This window comes from Heteronotia binoei, chromosome 5, assembly GCF_032191835.1.
Source record: "Heteronotia binoei isolate CCM8104 ecotype False Entrance Well chromosome 5, APGP_CSIRO_Hbin_v1, whole genome shotgun sequence".
Taxonomy (NCBI): Eukaryota; Metazoa; Chordata; class Lepidosauria; order Squamata; family Gekkonidae; genus Heteronotia; species Heteronotia binoei.
In genome coordinates, this window is record NC_083227.1 from 158671060 (window position 1) to 158685237 (window position 14178).

Sequence of the window (14178 nt, forward strand, 5' to 3'; positions counted from 1 at the left end):
TCCTGGCTCCGCCCCTAATGTCTCCTGGCTCCACCCCCAAAGTCCCCAGATATTTCTTGAATTGGATTGGCAACCCTAGAGTGACCTAAATAATATGCTGCCCCTCGTTTTGTAGCTTGCCTTGAGAAATCGTTGTTGAAAGATGTGTAAAGAAATTTATCTAAATGATATCCACTTATTTCAGTAAACAAATATTTAATTTTGTTTTACTAAAACACAGATTCAAATCCCCCTCTGCCTTGGAAGTATGCTAGGCAACCTGGGCTAGTCACACACTCTCCGCCTAACCTACCTCGCAGGGTTACTGTGAGGATTAAATGAAGGAAAGGAGAACTAGAGGTAAGTTGCTTTTGGGTCCCCAGTGGGGAGAAAGACAGACTATAAATGAAATAATATAGAATAAATTATCCATGAAATCTTGTAGGAATAGCCACTGCCTCGGCAAATCTCAAAACTCAAGAGAGGCGGAGTCAAACAAGGGTAGTCAGTTCGGGCAGCGGCTCCGGGCATAGTTTGTGCCCTTTGCAGTGAAGGCGAAAAGCGAAAAGTCAAATCCAAATAAATACATAACCAGCTCTGAAATATAACTCCTTTCGTAAGTCACTGGCAAGGAAGCTAAAGATAGAACAGTCTCTTAATTCACCTAAGAAAGGATATTTTGATAAACCTTAACATTAACTAGATATTCGTTAGTAGCCTTTAAATTTGAGCTTCTCCTCTGTACAGAAACCATTTAGAAACTGCAGTATAGGAAAGTAGATCTGTGCTCTCCCAGGATAATTTTATGTAGCCAGTGTTTCTCCCCGCTTGCTACAACACTACTGCTTAACAGCGCAAGTCACCAACAACTGTTTCCTGTGTTTCCACATGCAGAAGAGATCACAGTTAGAAGCGTAATCGCATGCAATGTATGCACACCAGTTCTATGATGTCTTTTTGGCAACTGTTACCAGTATGTGACAATACCTGAAAACATCCCTCAAATAGCTTTCAATCCATAATTAATCACAAAAGTCTTTTTTTTTTTCATTTAAAGGAGGAAAGAGATAAAAGCACACCATTAGACAGTGCACTGATTTACAAAGTAGCAACAAAATCGCTGTTCGTTTAAGTCGTTAAAACTTAATAACTGAGGCTTTTTCCTCTATTTGTCTGAGCTGTAGTATACCATGCATGAGCTCTAGTTTCCCACGACATTTGTCCGCCAATCCCTTGTATATTTACTTAGAAGAAGAAGAAGATATTGGATTTATATCCCGCCCTCCACGCCGAAGAGTCTCAGAGCAGCTCACAATCTCCTTTACCTTCCTCCCCCACAACAGACACCCTGTGAGGTGGGTGGGGCTGGAGAGGGCTCTCACAGCAGCTGCCCTTTCAAGGACAACCTCTGCCAGAGCTATGGCTGACCCAAGGCCATGCTAGCAGGTGCAAGTGGAGGAGTTGGGAATCAAACCCGGTTCTCCCAGGTAAGAGTCCGCACACTTAACCACTACACCAAACTGGCTCTCCTAAAATTTAACTTAAAGTTAAATTCTACTAAATTCAGTAGGGCTTGCTCTCAAGGAAGCATCCTGAGTAACAGCTTTAGTTTAGTGATTTCTACTTATGGGACGCAGTAGCAGCTCATAATAATGGGAAAGGAACTGAGCGGAACGAAAAAACATTTAGATCATGGTATACTGAGCTTGCCAATCCCCAGGTGGGGGCACAGGATCCCTTGGTTTAGAGGCTCTCCCTCTGCTTCAAGGTTATTAGAAAGCAGGGAGAGGGGGAATATCCGCTGAGCATTCCATTATACCCTATGGAAACAAGTCCCAATAGGATATAATGGAGAATCAATCTGCTAGTATCTGGAGCTGGAGGGGGGGGGGCTGTTTTTTGAGATAGAGGCACCAAATTTTCAGCACAGCATCCAATGCCTGTCCTCCATCCCCTCTCCAAGTTTCAAAAAGACCAGGCCAATTCTATGAGCCCAGGGCTGGTGTGTGGGGTTCTGCTGCCTGAGGCAGAACCGCAATGCGCGCCCACCCCACCCCCCTCCTCACCAGGAAAAAGTTTTCATGTGTGTGACGTGATGATGTCACTGAAGCGCCGTTGTTTCCGGGCTCTGAGGGGCTGGGGGAGTTCCTCTAGCCCCTCAGCACCCAGAAAGAATGCACAGCACTTTCAGTCCTCAGCACTCTCCGAGTTCTGAGAGTTCCAAGGACTGAAAGCACCATTGTTTCCGGGTGCTGAGGGGAAGGGGAATTCCTCTGACCCCTCAGCGCCCAGAAAGAACATGTGATGCTTTCAGTTCTTGGCACTCTCTGAGTTCAGAGGGTGCTGAGGACTGGAAGTGCCATTGTTTCTGGGCACAGAGGGGCCAGGGGAGCTCCTCCGACCTCTCAGCATCCAGTCAGAGGCTCAGGGATGACGTAAGCAGGGAGGGGGCACCCGCTCTCCACCCCTGTTGGGAGCTGGTGTCCTAGGCAATTGCCTAGGTCACCAACTTCCACACACCAGTGCTGTATGAACCCCAAAAGAAGGTACCCCTACCATTATTTCCAATGGAGGGAAGGCATTTAAAAGAAATGTGATCCCTTTAAATGTGATGGCCAGAATTCAATCGTGGGTTTCACAACCTTGTTGCTGGCTCCACCCCCAAAGACTCCTGACTCCACCCCCAAATTCCCAGATATTTCCTGAGTCAGACATGCCAACCCTATGTATCTCACAAGATGCCCTAAAGCTACAGGAATATACAAGGATTTTCCTCTGTCTGTTTTAGCTACCCACTACCTATCTAACATTATCAGTGTGGATATTACACTAACCTCAGGCTTTTTGAAACACAGTAACTTTGTTAGGGAAGTTACCTAAACAGACAAGCAAGTATGTCCAAAAGTTAAACAAAAGTTTAAACAAAAGCTAACCCTTCTTTTCTCTACATCACAGCCTCACTTTGAATTGGCCATAAATATCTGCTTGCTTTAAAAAAATAAATAAATAAAGGCTGGGAAACGTATTCACAAATTTCTCAGTGCATTTTTGCTTTGGTCCCAAGTTTGCGAAGCATTCAGGAAAGCCTGCAATAATTCATAATAAAAAAATGTGGACAGAGGCCTGCATTGGACACTACTTTCAAATATTACTTTCACATGTACTTGTATTCATACAGTTCAACTTTTGTATCCGGCACTATTTCATAAATAGGACCTGCCTACCTTAGGGACCGTCTCTTCCCACATGTTCCCCAGAGAGTACTGAGATCGGGTTCTCAAAACCTGCTTGTAATCCCCGGGCCAAAGGAGGCCCGTCTGAAATCTACCAGGGACCGGGCCTTTTTGGTAACGGCGCCTTGCTGGTGGAACCAGCTGCCAGAAGAGGTGAGGGCCCTGCGGGACCTTGGGCAGTTCCACAGGGCCTGCAAGACAGTGCTCTTCTGGCTGGCTTATAACTAACTGACACTGGAAACTTTGGAAGGTTGTAGTGTAACATTTCAACAGACCGCTGTTCTATATGTTTTATTATCTTACTGTTTTAAATTGTTGTAAATTGATGTTTTTAAAGCTAAACCTATGTTAGATTTGATATGTTGTAAGCCGCCCTGAGCCGCTTCGGTGGGAAGGGCGGGATATAAATGGAAATATAAATTGAAATTGAAATATAAATAAATAATCCCTCGATAAATTTGGGAAGATCTTCCAAGAATGCCTGACTTTTGTGTAGTTCTTTGAAAAGACTTGAACCATACGGGGGAAGGTGTCATTCAGCTGCCAATCTCCAGATGCAAAAAAGTCAAAGGTACATAACCCACCGTGGCCGCGGTCAGACGTACATTTTTATCCGACACAGCAGCGGATGCTCATCAGATTGAAAGTGCATGTCCATACGACATCTGGGAGTAGTCGGTGAGTTGTGGGTATCCCGTCATGCTGCGACTTACTGTCGGACTTTTTTGATAGCGGATAAAATCCGGTTCTAAATGCTTGACGACGGGCCAAAAACGGATTTCCCCTGTCTGATCACGCCAGCGTTAGCGAGTCATCTCAACTTGCATCCCAGATCAGCGCCATTTTTTAAAAATCTTAGCGATGCACGCATAACCGCAAAAGGATCGGCAAAAGGCAAAAGGCGGAAGGGCTCCTGGGCGCTTTAAGCACCACAACAGATGAATTCCGAGCAACTGCAAATGTTTCTTTTTAATTTTGTGGGGTTGAATTTTGTGACACAATCATTGTTTAGTCCGTATTTCTAGAAAATAGTCCCTGAGGTTGAGCCAATCAGCGGCATTGTTTATGCACATGCACAAAGGCTGGGCCATCTGATCAGTCAACGACGGGACAGGCACTCGGCAAGGTGGAGGACGGGACAGGCACTCGGCAAAACAGGAATGCCTTGCTGACGGATTTGATGGTGCGTCTGACCGCGGCCCGTGAAAACCAGCTTCTGTTATCAAATTATACAAGGTCAACAAAATTAAACACACTCATATACAAATTCCACCATCGTAAATTACAAAACAACCATAACTTTTAGTCCTTAATAGAAAAGGAAACATTAGCACCAAGAGTCCTCCTTTTCATCCTATGGTAAAACTTCCCATCTCATTCCATGAAATTCTGGTGTAGTACTCCAGATGTTTAATGTCTGTCCACAGATGCAGCCAACAATCCAAGTTTCCAAGGACAAGGTCGTACTGAACCCTTGTTTCGCAGGAGCTTCTTCAAGCTGCAGTAAGCCTCTTCAAGCTGCAAAAATCCCCTTAGCAATTTCTCTTAAGTGTTAAGCCAAACAGCCAGCATGTTTGAAGGAACACCTACAAAATTACAGCAGATCTCCAGACTACAGACATCAGTTCCCCTGGAGAAACTGGCAGCTTTGGAGGATAAACTCTCTATGGTATTACACCACATTCAGGTCCCTCCCCTCCACAAACTCCACCCTCCATCCCCAAATATGCAGGAATTACCCAACATGGAACTAGAAGTTCTAGGAATACACAAGAGAATTACTACAATTGCAGTTGGTTTCCTCTTCATATTAAAGTGGTAGTGGCTGGTTTCTTGTTGCCTAGCACCATTCAACTAATCACTTGAATTTGTAGTGCTTTAATTGTATGTCTGTGATATGTCATAAAAATAGAAGAATAACTAAATACATATACCAAAAATCACCCTTGCCTTTTCTTTGTCACTCTTTTTCTTACAATCTGAATTTCAGCTCACTCCCACTAAACAAGGCACATGACAGATGCTTCAATGCTACAAATTCCCATGTGAGTGCTAATAAATATTGGTGGGACTGACTTCTGACATCCTTAGGATCATTCTGTTCTCTGTGTGCAGGTTAAGAGAAATACAGTCATTTGGTACTAGTATAATCTGCTAAGTATCTTTATCACGTGGTTATGGATTTCAAAGACAAAAGTAGTACTCCATACTACAACAGAACAGATTTAGAGTACAATAATAAATACACCCTTCTAAGCTCACTGACTTCAATGGACTTAGAAAAGCATAACCCTGTTTAGAAGTGCACTGGTAGTTCTCTGCCATACAAGTTACAATTTGACTACTACTCCTTGTAAAATGGGCAATAGATTCTGACCTTTTCACAAATCTGAACCCATGGTTTTGCCAGGAAAACAGAGTAAAAAACTGCCTAAGAGTTTTCTCAAATCACTATCAGACTACTCAATGTGATACATATTCAAAGGACTGGATATATAAATTCTGCAACATTCTAAACTCTGAAGTGAACAAGTGAGCTTTAGTCCACAAAAAAAGTGGCTGAGAGCCAAAAATTTCCTTGGCAAGATCCTATACACTATATGCATCAGTCACTATGAGCTCATTCATACCCATCCTAAAACTGTAACTCCATGAGGTATTTGTTGAAATGTCAAACTGTATCTCTCCTTCAACCTTTGTTCTGTGTTCTACCAACACAGCTACCCAGCTGTATCGAACTGCATCCTCATTTGGGGTGGAGACCAAATTATTAATGTCCTTCGATAAACATGAAAGTAACCAAGTTATTACTTCAGAGTGCCAATCACTTTTTGAAAATGAATCTAAGGATAATATCAAATATTTTATATGGGGAAATAGATACGCTATTTATCAAAAAGTCTAATATTAAGCAAGTCAGCAAGGTAAATGTATGAGAACCTATTTGAAACATAGTGGCATTATGAATCCCAGCACGGATCGATACAATGACCAGCTAATACACAAGGCCACATCACATAATGGGATTTAAAAAAAAAACAATGTTGTATGGTGATCTTTGTTTCTGTGTATACAGCTTGGCAAACCTACCTACATGACCAAGAATTTTAAGAACGCACAATGTATCTTTATAAAACCAGAGAATGCTGCTGCAAAAGGCAGGCTTTTATATGCCTGAAACAATATAATCCATGCAAAAATACCTTATATGGGAAAAATGCCTTATCTCCTAAATAATAATTGTTACATCAACTATTTTATTTATTTTATTTTATTTTATTCTATGACTTATATCCCGCCCTTCCCATAAAATGGCTCAGGGCGGCTCACAACAAATGATAAAACAATAAACAGAGTGCAAAGTTATTACATTTTAAAAAGTCGAAGCGTTTAAAACCTAAAAACCTTAAAATCTTAACGTTAAAATTATACAGTATATTTCACTGAAGTCTGATAAGCTACATTTATCTAGTCAGGCGTAGGCTAACCGGAAGAGGCTTGTCTTACAGGCCCTGCGGAACTGAGTAAGATCCCGCAGGGCCCTCACCTCTTCCGGCAGCTGGTTCCACCATGTGGGGGCCATTGTAGAAAAGGCCCTGTCTCTGGTTGTCTTGAGACGGACTTCTTTGGGCCTGGGGATGGTGAGAAGGTTTTGCATCCCAGACCTCAGTACTCTCTGGGGAACGTGTGGGGAGAGACGGTCCTTCAGGTAGGCAGGTCCCAGCCATATAGGGCTTTAAAGGGCTAAAAACTAACAACCAACATATGGTGATCTCTCTGGGTTTTCAAGGTAAGAGATAAGGGCCTCTAGTTTGCCACTGTCTTCCTCTTCACAGCACCCCTGGATTTCCTTGGTGGTTTTCCATCCACATTCTAACTACCGCCAACCCTCCTTAGCTTCCACGTTCTGAAAAGCTCCAGCTACTCTGGATTATTTGTGCTGTGTATCTCCTAGATACAACACCGCAAGGCCTACTATCCACAAATTGTTCTGCACAGTTAGAAGTTACACAAATTATGAGTCGCCAGTAACTGGCATGAAAACACAGCGATGAGTACAAGAGATCAACAGGAAATAGGCCACCTTAGAAGATTTGCATCCTAAATTATAGTAGTTATGTCTTCTTCTGTCAATGTATTGGGACAAGGATTTTACAAAAGTGGACTTCTACACAGACTTACACAAGGAACGACATGTATGCAAATCTGCATACTGCTTGACTTCAGGAAACAAGAATTCTGTTATTGCAAAAAGGGAAGGGTGGAAATATGACATATGCTACAAATGAAGAAAGGTTTCATTTTTACAGATAAGGTCTATTTTATCTGGTGAGTGAAAAATCTACTCAACTACATAAAAATTATGAGAAAAGATACATATAAAGTAATATTTTTGATATCCACTGCTATAACCCTTACATAGATGATTTCAGGATAAAACCACTGATAGTGTTTAAATCTAGGAAATAATTTTACATTCCAATAGCCTATGTATAAATTAGTACTAAGGCATGGGCGTTGTGTTATTGTCTTCTACTGCCTCTCCATCTACACTTAATCTGATTTTCAAGTGAGTTTGTCCTCTCATGCCCATAAGATTTTGACTGAATTTACACAGCAATCTCAAACACATTCACTAAGAAGTAAATCCCACTGATGTCAAGGCTGTGACCCTAACCGCACTTCTAACTTTAATGAAACTCAGTAATATCAATTCGACTCAAATGTGCTTATGATTAGAATACAGACCACTTTATTATCTTCTGCTTCATTACTCTAAAATTATTTTATGTGGCTAACATAGCAAAAAATAATAGGTCATGTAACGTATTCTTTGTATACAGGAAAAAAAGATAAATTATCACAACAGAAACCAACAAGGCAGTTTGCATTTAACGGGGCGGGGGGGGGGGGTTATTCATTATAATATCAGCTCAGACACCTCCAGTCTTTCCCAAATACAACACGAGTCCTAAGACAGCAGACAAATCTGACTGTCAGCTGCTTCGGATCAATACTCCTGAAGCAGTAGTAATTCTCTCTCTGATCCAACAATTGCAGGCACCTTTTGCCTGACTTTCTATGTAGTTATTTGACTTCTGGAGGAGGCCACAAATATTTAAATCACAAGCCATACTGATAGGGGAGATCATTTATGACAGGATTCTGATCCAACAATTATCTCCTTCAAACATCCCTATGGGTGGAAAATGCCCTTTTAAATTTACAAAGTGCACATAACTTGAAATTTGTCAGATTTTCTTTGGTAGTGACACATTTTCCATTTCATCAAGGCAAGTAAAATGCATATTTGCAGGTATACAACATTCCATTCCAAGGTCTGTTCAGAAGTCCATTCTTGGGAGGGGGAACTGTTCTAGAGTACATATGCAGGAAATACATTAACCAGAGTAGAGACACCATTGCGTAGGGGTAGTCCATTTCGTTTTAGCAAGCTTTTATTTACATCACTATGCTTCCACACTATTTACTACTCCCATTTTAGACAAGTAACATTAATATAATGAAAAGTCAATTTTAATAATTTGGTACGAAAGAAAGCATATAGGAACAAAAAAAAATACCTATCACAATCACAACTCTTCCAGGTCGTACTATCAAAACTAAACCAGAGACATTTTTGTACCTTAACTGTGTGTGGTTTTTTTTATTTAACATCATTTTAGAAGCTACTAGGACACTTAAAGCAGAGACACCCTTTCCCTTAGTATGCCAAAGTCTGTGGTTATTGCGATTGGATTTATTTCCCAACACCTACCAACACATGCGCAAGAAAGTAATTTGTTTCTGATAGCATGTCTCTACAGGTGCCAAACATCGCCAAAACAGGCATATGCAATTAACTGAAATGTCTGGGGATTATCTGCACATACCTTTATGCATAGGGGAAATAAAACACCGATTTTTTTTTTTTAAATAAAGACCGCTATTGTTTTACAGACAAATGTGAATCTACATCATGATTTCTTATTGGTGCGAAAATCAATCAGCTAAAATTAGTTTGAATCCAAAATACTGGAACTGAGTTAACGATATACCATATAAATATTGCCCAGTTGATCAGTCATTCAATGTGGCCTAACAACGAACCCCTATACAAGCAAATGCAAGTGTGTTTTTTTTCTTTGACAACACACCTGAACTGAATGGGAGCTCTACAGTAGGATGACATTGTTCTAGTGCCACTCTCATTCCTTTCAGTGGGGCTTGTGTGAAAGAATATTTCCAGTGAATTATACCCCAAATCAATCCTCAAAATCCAAATACAAAGAATACACAATAATGCAGTTTCACAGGCAAAACATTCTAGACACAAATCAGTCAACATTAACTATTCCAAATCACTATAATTCAATGGGACAGATTTAAGCAAGTGTTTAACCTCACTAAAATCACTGGGACTTGATCGGATGTTGACTGTGCTTATTTGCAAATTTAAAACTTAGCTTTAAAAATTAGTATTTTAAATATGAGTTCCTTATAATAGCACACACTCCTAGCAGAATTCATATTTTGGGCTTTTAGCCAAAAAGACACCTGCCTGACCATCATTGTTTCCAATGGTATATTGGCATTATTTTCTAATAGTACTGGTTTTAATGCATCTGAGGAAAAAAAGTCCTATGTCATCTGCCATCACCGTACATGTTAACATAAACTGGGCATCCCTTCAGTTGATAGGAAATAAAATCCTTATTAAATACCAGAAAAGATTGTTTCTTCTTTCTGAATTCTGCTTGAATACAAAGGAAACCTAACATTCCAAGCCAACATTGACAGATAGACAGTTGGGTATTCTTTTTTTTGTTTTCCCAAAAAAGAATTAATGATCTAATTTAAATCAAATGTACTGCTTACTATCTTCCAGGAATAACTACCTTTTGAAAATCATGACCACGGAAAAAGTTCTGATGTAAGGTCATACTTGAATGTTTCTCAGGGGTTTATTCCTGAAAGCACTAACAGAACAAAAAGTGCTTAAAGTCACGCCGTTGGCGGTATAATCCAGTCAGGTATACACTCACTTTAACAGGCTGTTGCCAAAAGTCTGATATGTGTTGTTTTAGCTGAGACACCTTACTTATTTCTACATGCCGTTTTAGCAATACAGGTGCGTTACAAGTGTAACCGGAACATTTTTTGCTGTGTAACTTGTTCTATTGTTTTTCCTCTCCCTATCGAGCAAATATTAGAAAACATGTTAAAAAGAAAACAGAATTAAATGAAGTGACAATCCCATATCTTAAACAGACACACAGAGCATATCACAATGTTATGGCTCTTGCTTACCCAGATATTTAAAAGATACCGACACAGACGGAAGACCTTAATAGGAAATCTGATTCTGAGGTACTTCTCTCTCCCTCTTCCCCCCCCCCCCAAAAAAATGTCCCCTTTAGAGCTCCATTGACTTTCATCAAGCAGACTAACCTAAATGTCACTCCATGAACACAGGAAACAAAAAAAGCTGCTCTAGATACAACGCAGTGTAAAGGCTGTCAGTGTGTTGGAGCAAAAGCAGCCAATTACTACACTGGATTGAGCAAGAGCGAATACTACCATCCAAACCCTCCCCTTCTACATTTCGGGATTTATATTGAGCGGAATTTAGTAGCAGCTCGGTCACAGCAGCAAAAGATGCACCGAAGCGCTCCTGCGCTTCTCGTCCTTGCAAAGCAACCCGATCGGTGCTTGTCCTTTATTGCAAAATCTGCAGCAGTAATGCATAACAGCAAATTTTTTTTTGTCCCCCCCCTTTTAATTCACATGTAGAATACCAATGCCTTCTTGCCCTCAGTTCTGCGTACGCTCTACACAATGTGTGTCCTTTGCAAGAGCACCGTTTCTGGGTCACTGGAACCTCTCCAAGCCACCCTGTGTGTTGACCAAAACTGTAACAAAAATTGTACTTGCGCGGGGAGAAAGGGCACAAGGGGCACAGGGGGGGGGGGGGAAACCACACCAACATAGGCACGCGAGCCCAATAAATAAACGCATCACGCCAACCACCGGCTATAAAGCAAAGCCACGCTCCAAACTCCATGTCAGCCTAGCAAATGTCAACAACCCGAGATGAAAATGAATGGGCAAAGCAGGCGGCGCGGCTTTCCCGAGCAAGGGACGAGGCAGCGGCTCCTCCTGCAAGCCTCCCGCAAGCCGGGGCGACCGACGACCCCGCTTTTAAGCGCGGAGCCCGAGGAGACGAACCCCCCCGTAAGCAGAAAAGCCGCCGAAGTTGTCAACGGCACTTATGCAATTAGAGAAGGCAGGGCAGGGGAGGGGAGGCGGGAGGCTGCCGTCGCAGAGCCGAGAGCCGCCACGTGAAGCATGCAGATAAGTCAAGGAGACAAACCGAGGAGCATTTACCGGCAGCAGCGGCAGGTCGAGCAGCCAGAGCCTCTCACACCATCTCCAGGAGGCAACTTCACCGGCAGCGCTTGGGCAGATGCCTCCACGGGCAGCAGGAGGCACAGAAGGCCCCTCCTGGGGCAAAAAAAAAAAAAGGGAAAACCCCGCGCGCTGGAGCCCCTCCTGCCGCCCAGCCCCTACCTCCTCCAGCGGAGAAGCATCGCCCGGCGGCGCTGCCTCGCCCGCCGGCTCCGCCACCCGAGCAGCTCAGCGGCGGCTGCTTTCTGAAGGCGGGCGGCACGGCGGCCAGGTTGCACGAGCTCCTGAGCGAGGGGGGGGGGGCGCGAGCCAATCCCCGGGCTCAGCGGCGCGCGCGCGAGGGGACACCGCGCACAGGCGCGCCCGGCCGCCGGCAGCCTGCGAATAGGAAAAGGGAAGGAAAAAAAAAAAATTACACCGAGAGCGCCAGTGAGAAGGAATGGACGGTGGCTTCGCTTGCACGCGCTGCCGCGGAGGATATGCTGGGCGCGAGAACTCCCGGGCGGCGTTCGCGGTCCCTCGCTGCTGCTGAAGCTGTTACGGGGGAAGCTCGGGTTTTATTTGGATGTGTGTGTGTGTGTGTGTGTGTGTCGGGACCCTACCAAGCTGCTGAAACGGTCCTTGCTGCCTGCAGGGCTGGACGCGGGGGGCTTGCAGGGAGTTGCTTGCCGCAAAGGTCACGGGAAGAGAGAATGTTTTGATGGAGTGGTTGGAGCTCACCTAAGAGTGTAGGTGTAGGAGAATCCTCCCGTGCACCTTGAAGAGGTGGTCTCCTTCGCCCGCACGATTGATTGCACGGGAGGAGCAGTGAGGATTTGATGTACACTTCCCTGTGGCCTAGTGGGAAATAATGATGGCAACAGAGAAGGGATGGACAGCGAGGAAGTTGCTGGAAGGTATGGGTGGGGAGGGGGGGGGGGGATAGAAACCAACTCTTCAAAGAGAAGGAATGGTCCTGGTTTTAAATGGCATAAGAGCTCACTTTCTTCTTTTGTGTTTTAACCATTTATTGATAGCATATGGTTACACAACTTAATTATTTCTTCACTATTTCAGTATTAACCCATATGACATTTCTACCCCCCCTCCCTCCAATGATGACTTCTAAACCTGGCACCTACCTGGCACAAAAGTCCTGCGCTGCAACAGAAAGCATGCAAGACTTCCTGGGTTACTGGATGCACATTTCCTCACAACACTTTCTTTTGTTAGTACTTAACAGGGATGTTTCTTGTTTTCACAGTGATTCAACAATCACTGGTGTGATTTCTACTGATAGCTTTGCTTTCCCCTTCTCACTCCCCCCCCCCCAGTCGTTTGTGAGAATTTGATGTATCTACCAAGTGCATTTTAAATTTTACATCATCTGCATTACTTCCAGGAATCAAAAATCCAATGGGGATTTTATTAGTTAAGTCACAGCCACAGAAAAGAGTTGAATAATACTGACTTCTGTTGATTTCTGCAACTCATAGAAAGTATCACGTTTCTCCTAGTTCAACCACTTTCTCAAATACATATATTGTGCATTTTGTTTTTTTAATGCTTATGTGGTTTAATTTGTTGTTGTTAGCCGCCCTGAGCCCCTCAGGGGAGGGCGAGATATAAATTTGGTTAAATAAATTAATAAATACAGAATTTATAGCAGCAATAACTCCCACCTGGGTGCCGCCTGTCAAAAAAATATTTGCCCTTCTGTTTTGGATGATAGAATGTATAGCTAAGACTTCATAAATGACAATGAAGAAGAAGATATTGGATTTATATCCCACCCTCCACTCCGAAGAGTCTCAGAGCGGCTCACAATCTCCTTTACCTTCCTCCCCCACAACAGACACCCTGTGAGGTAGATGAAGATATTGGATTTATATCCTGCCCTCCACTCCGAAGAGTCTCAGAGTGGCTCACAATCTCCTTTCCCTTCCTCCCCCACAACAGACACCCTGTGAGGTAGATGAAGATATTGCATTTATATCCCGCCCTCCACACCGAAGAGTCTCAGAGCAGCTCACAATCTCCTTTACCTTCCTCCCCCGCAACAGACCCCCTGTGAGGTAGATGAAGATATTGGATTTATATCCCGCCCTCCACTCCGAAGAGTCTCAGAGCGGCTCACAATCTCCTTTCCCTTCCTCCCCCACAACAGACACCCTGTGAGGTGGGTGGGGCTGGAGAGGGCTCTCACAGCAGCTGCCCTTTTAAGGACAACCTCTGCCAGAGCTATGGCTGTCCCAAGGCCATGCCAGCAGGTGCAAGTGGAGGAGTGGGGAATCAAACCCGGTTCTCCCAGATAAGAGTCCGCACACTTAACCACTACACCAAACTGGCTAATGAACTAATCAGTCACACTTAGGCTTGCCAACCTCCAGGTGGGGCCTGAAGACTGCCTGGAATTACAACGGATGTCCAGGGGACAGAGATCAGTTCTCCTGAAGACAATGGCTGCTTAGGGGGATGGGCTGTATACCCTAATGAAATCCCACCCCCCATATCCCAAACCCTACCATCCCATAAATCTCCAGAAATGTCCACATCTGGGGTTGGGAACCCTAGTCAT

General features: G+C 43.5%; 1 protein-coding gene across 1 annotated transcript in view; it reads right to left on the minus strand.

Moving 5' to 3' along the window:
* TENM2 (teneurin transmembrane protein 2) overlaps nucleotides 1-11822 on the minus strand; it is a 1752117-nt gene extending 1740295 nt beyond the window's left edge. The window contains exon 1 of the mRNA XM_060240624.1: nucleotides 11587-11822. Within this exon, the coding sequence (XP_060096607.1) occupies nucleotides 11587-11596 (10 nt within the window). The 5' untranslated portion in view covers nucleotides 11597-11822. The remainder of the gene's footprint in view (nucleotides 1-11586) is intronic.
* Between the last annotated feature and the right edge of the window lie 2356 nt (nucleotides 11823-14178).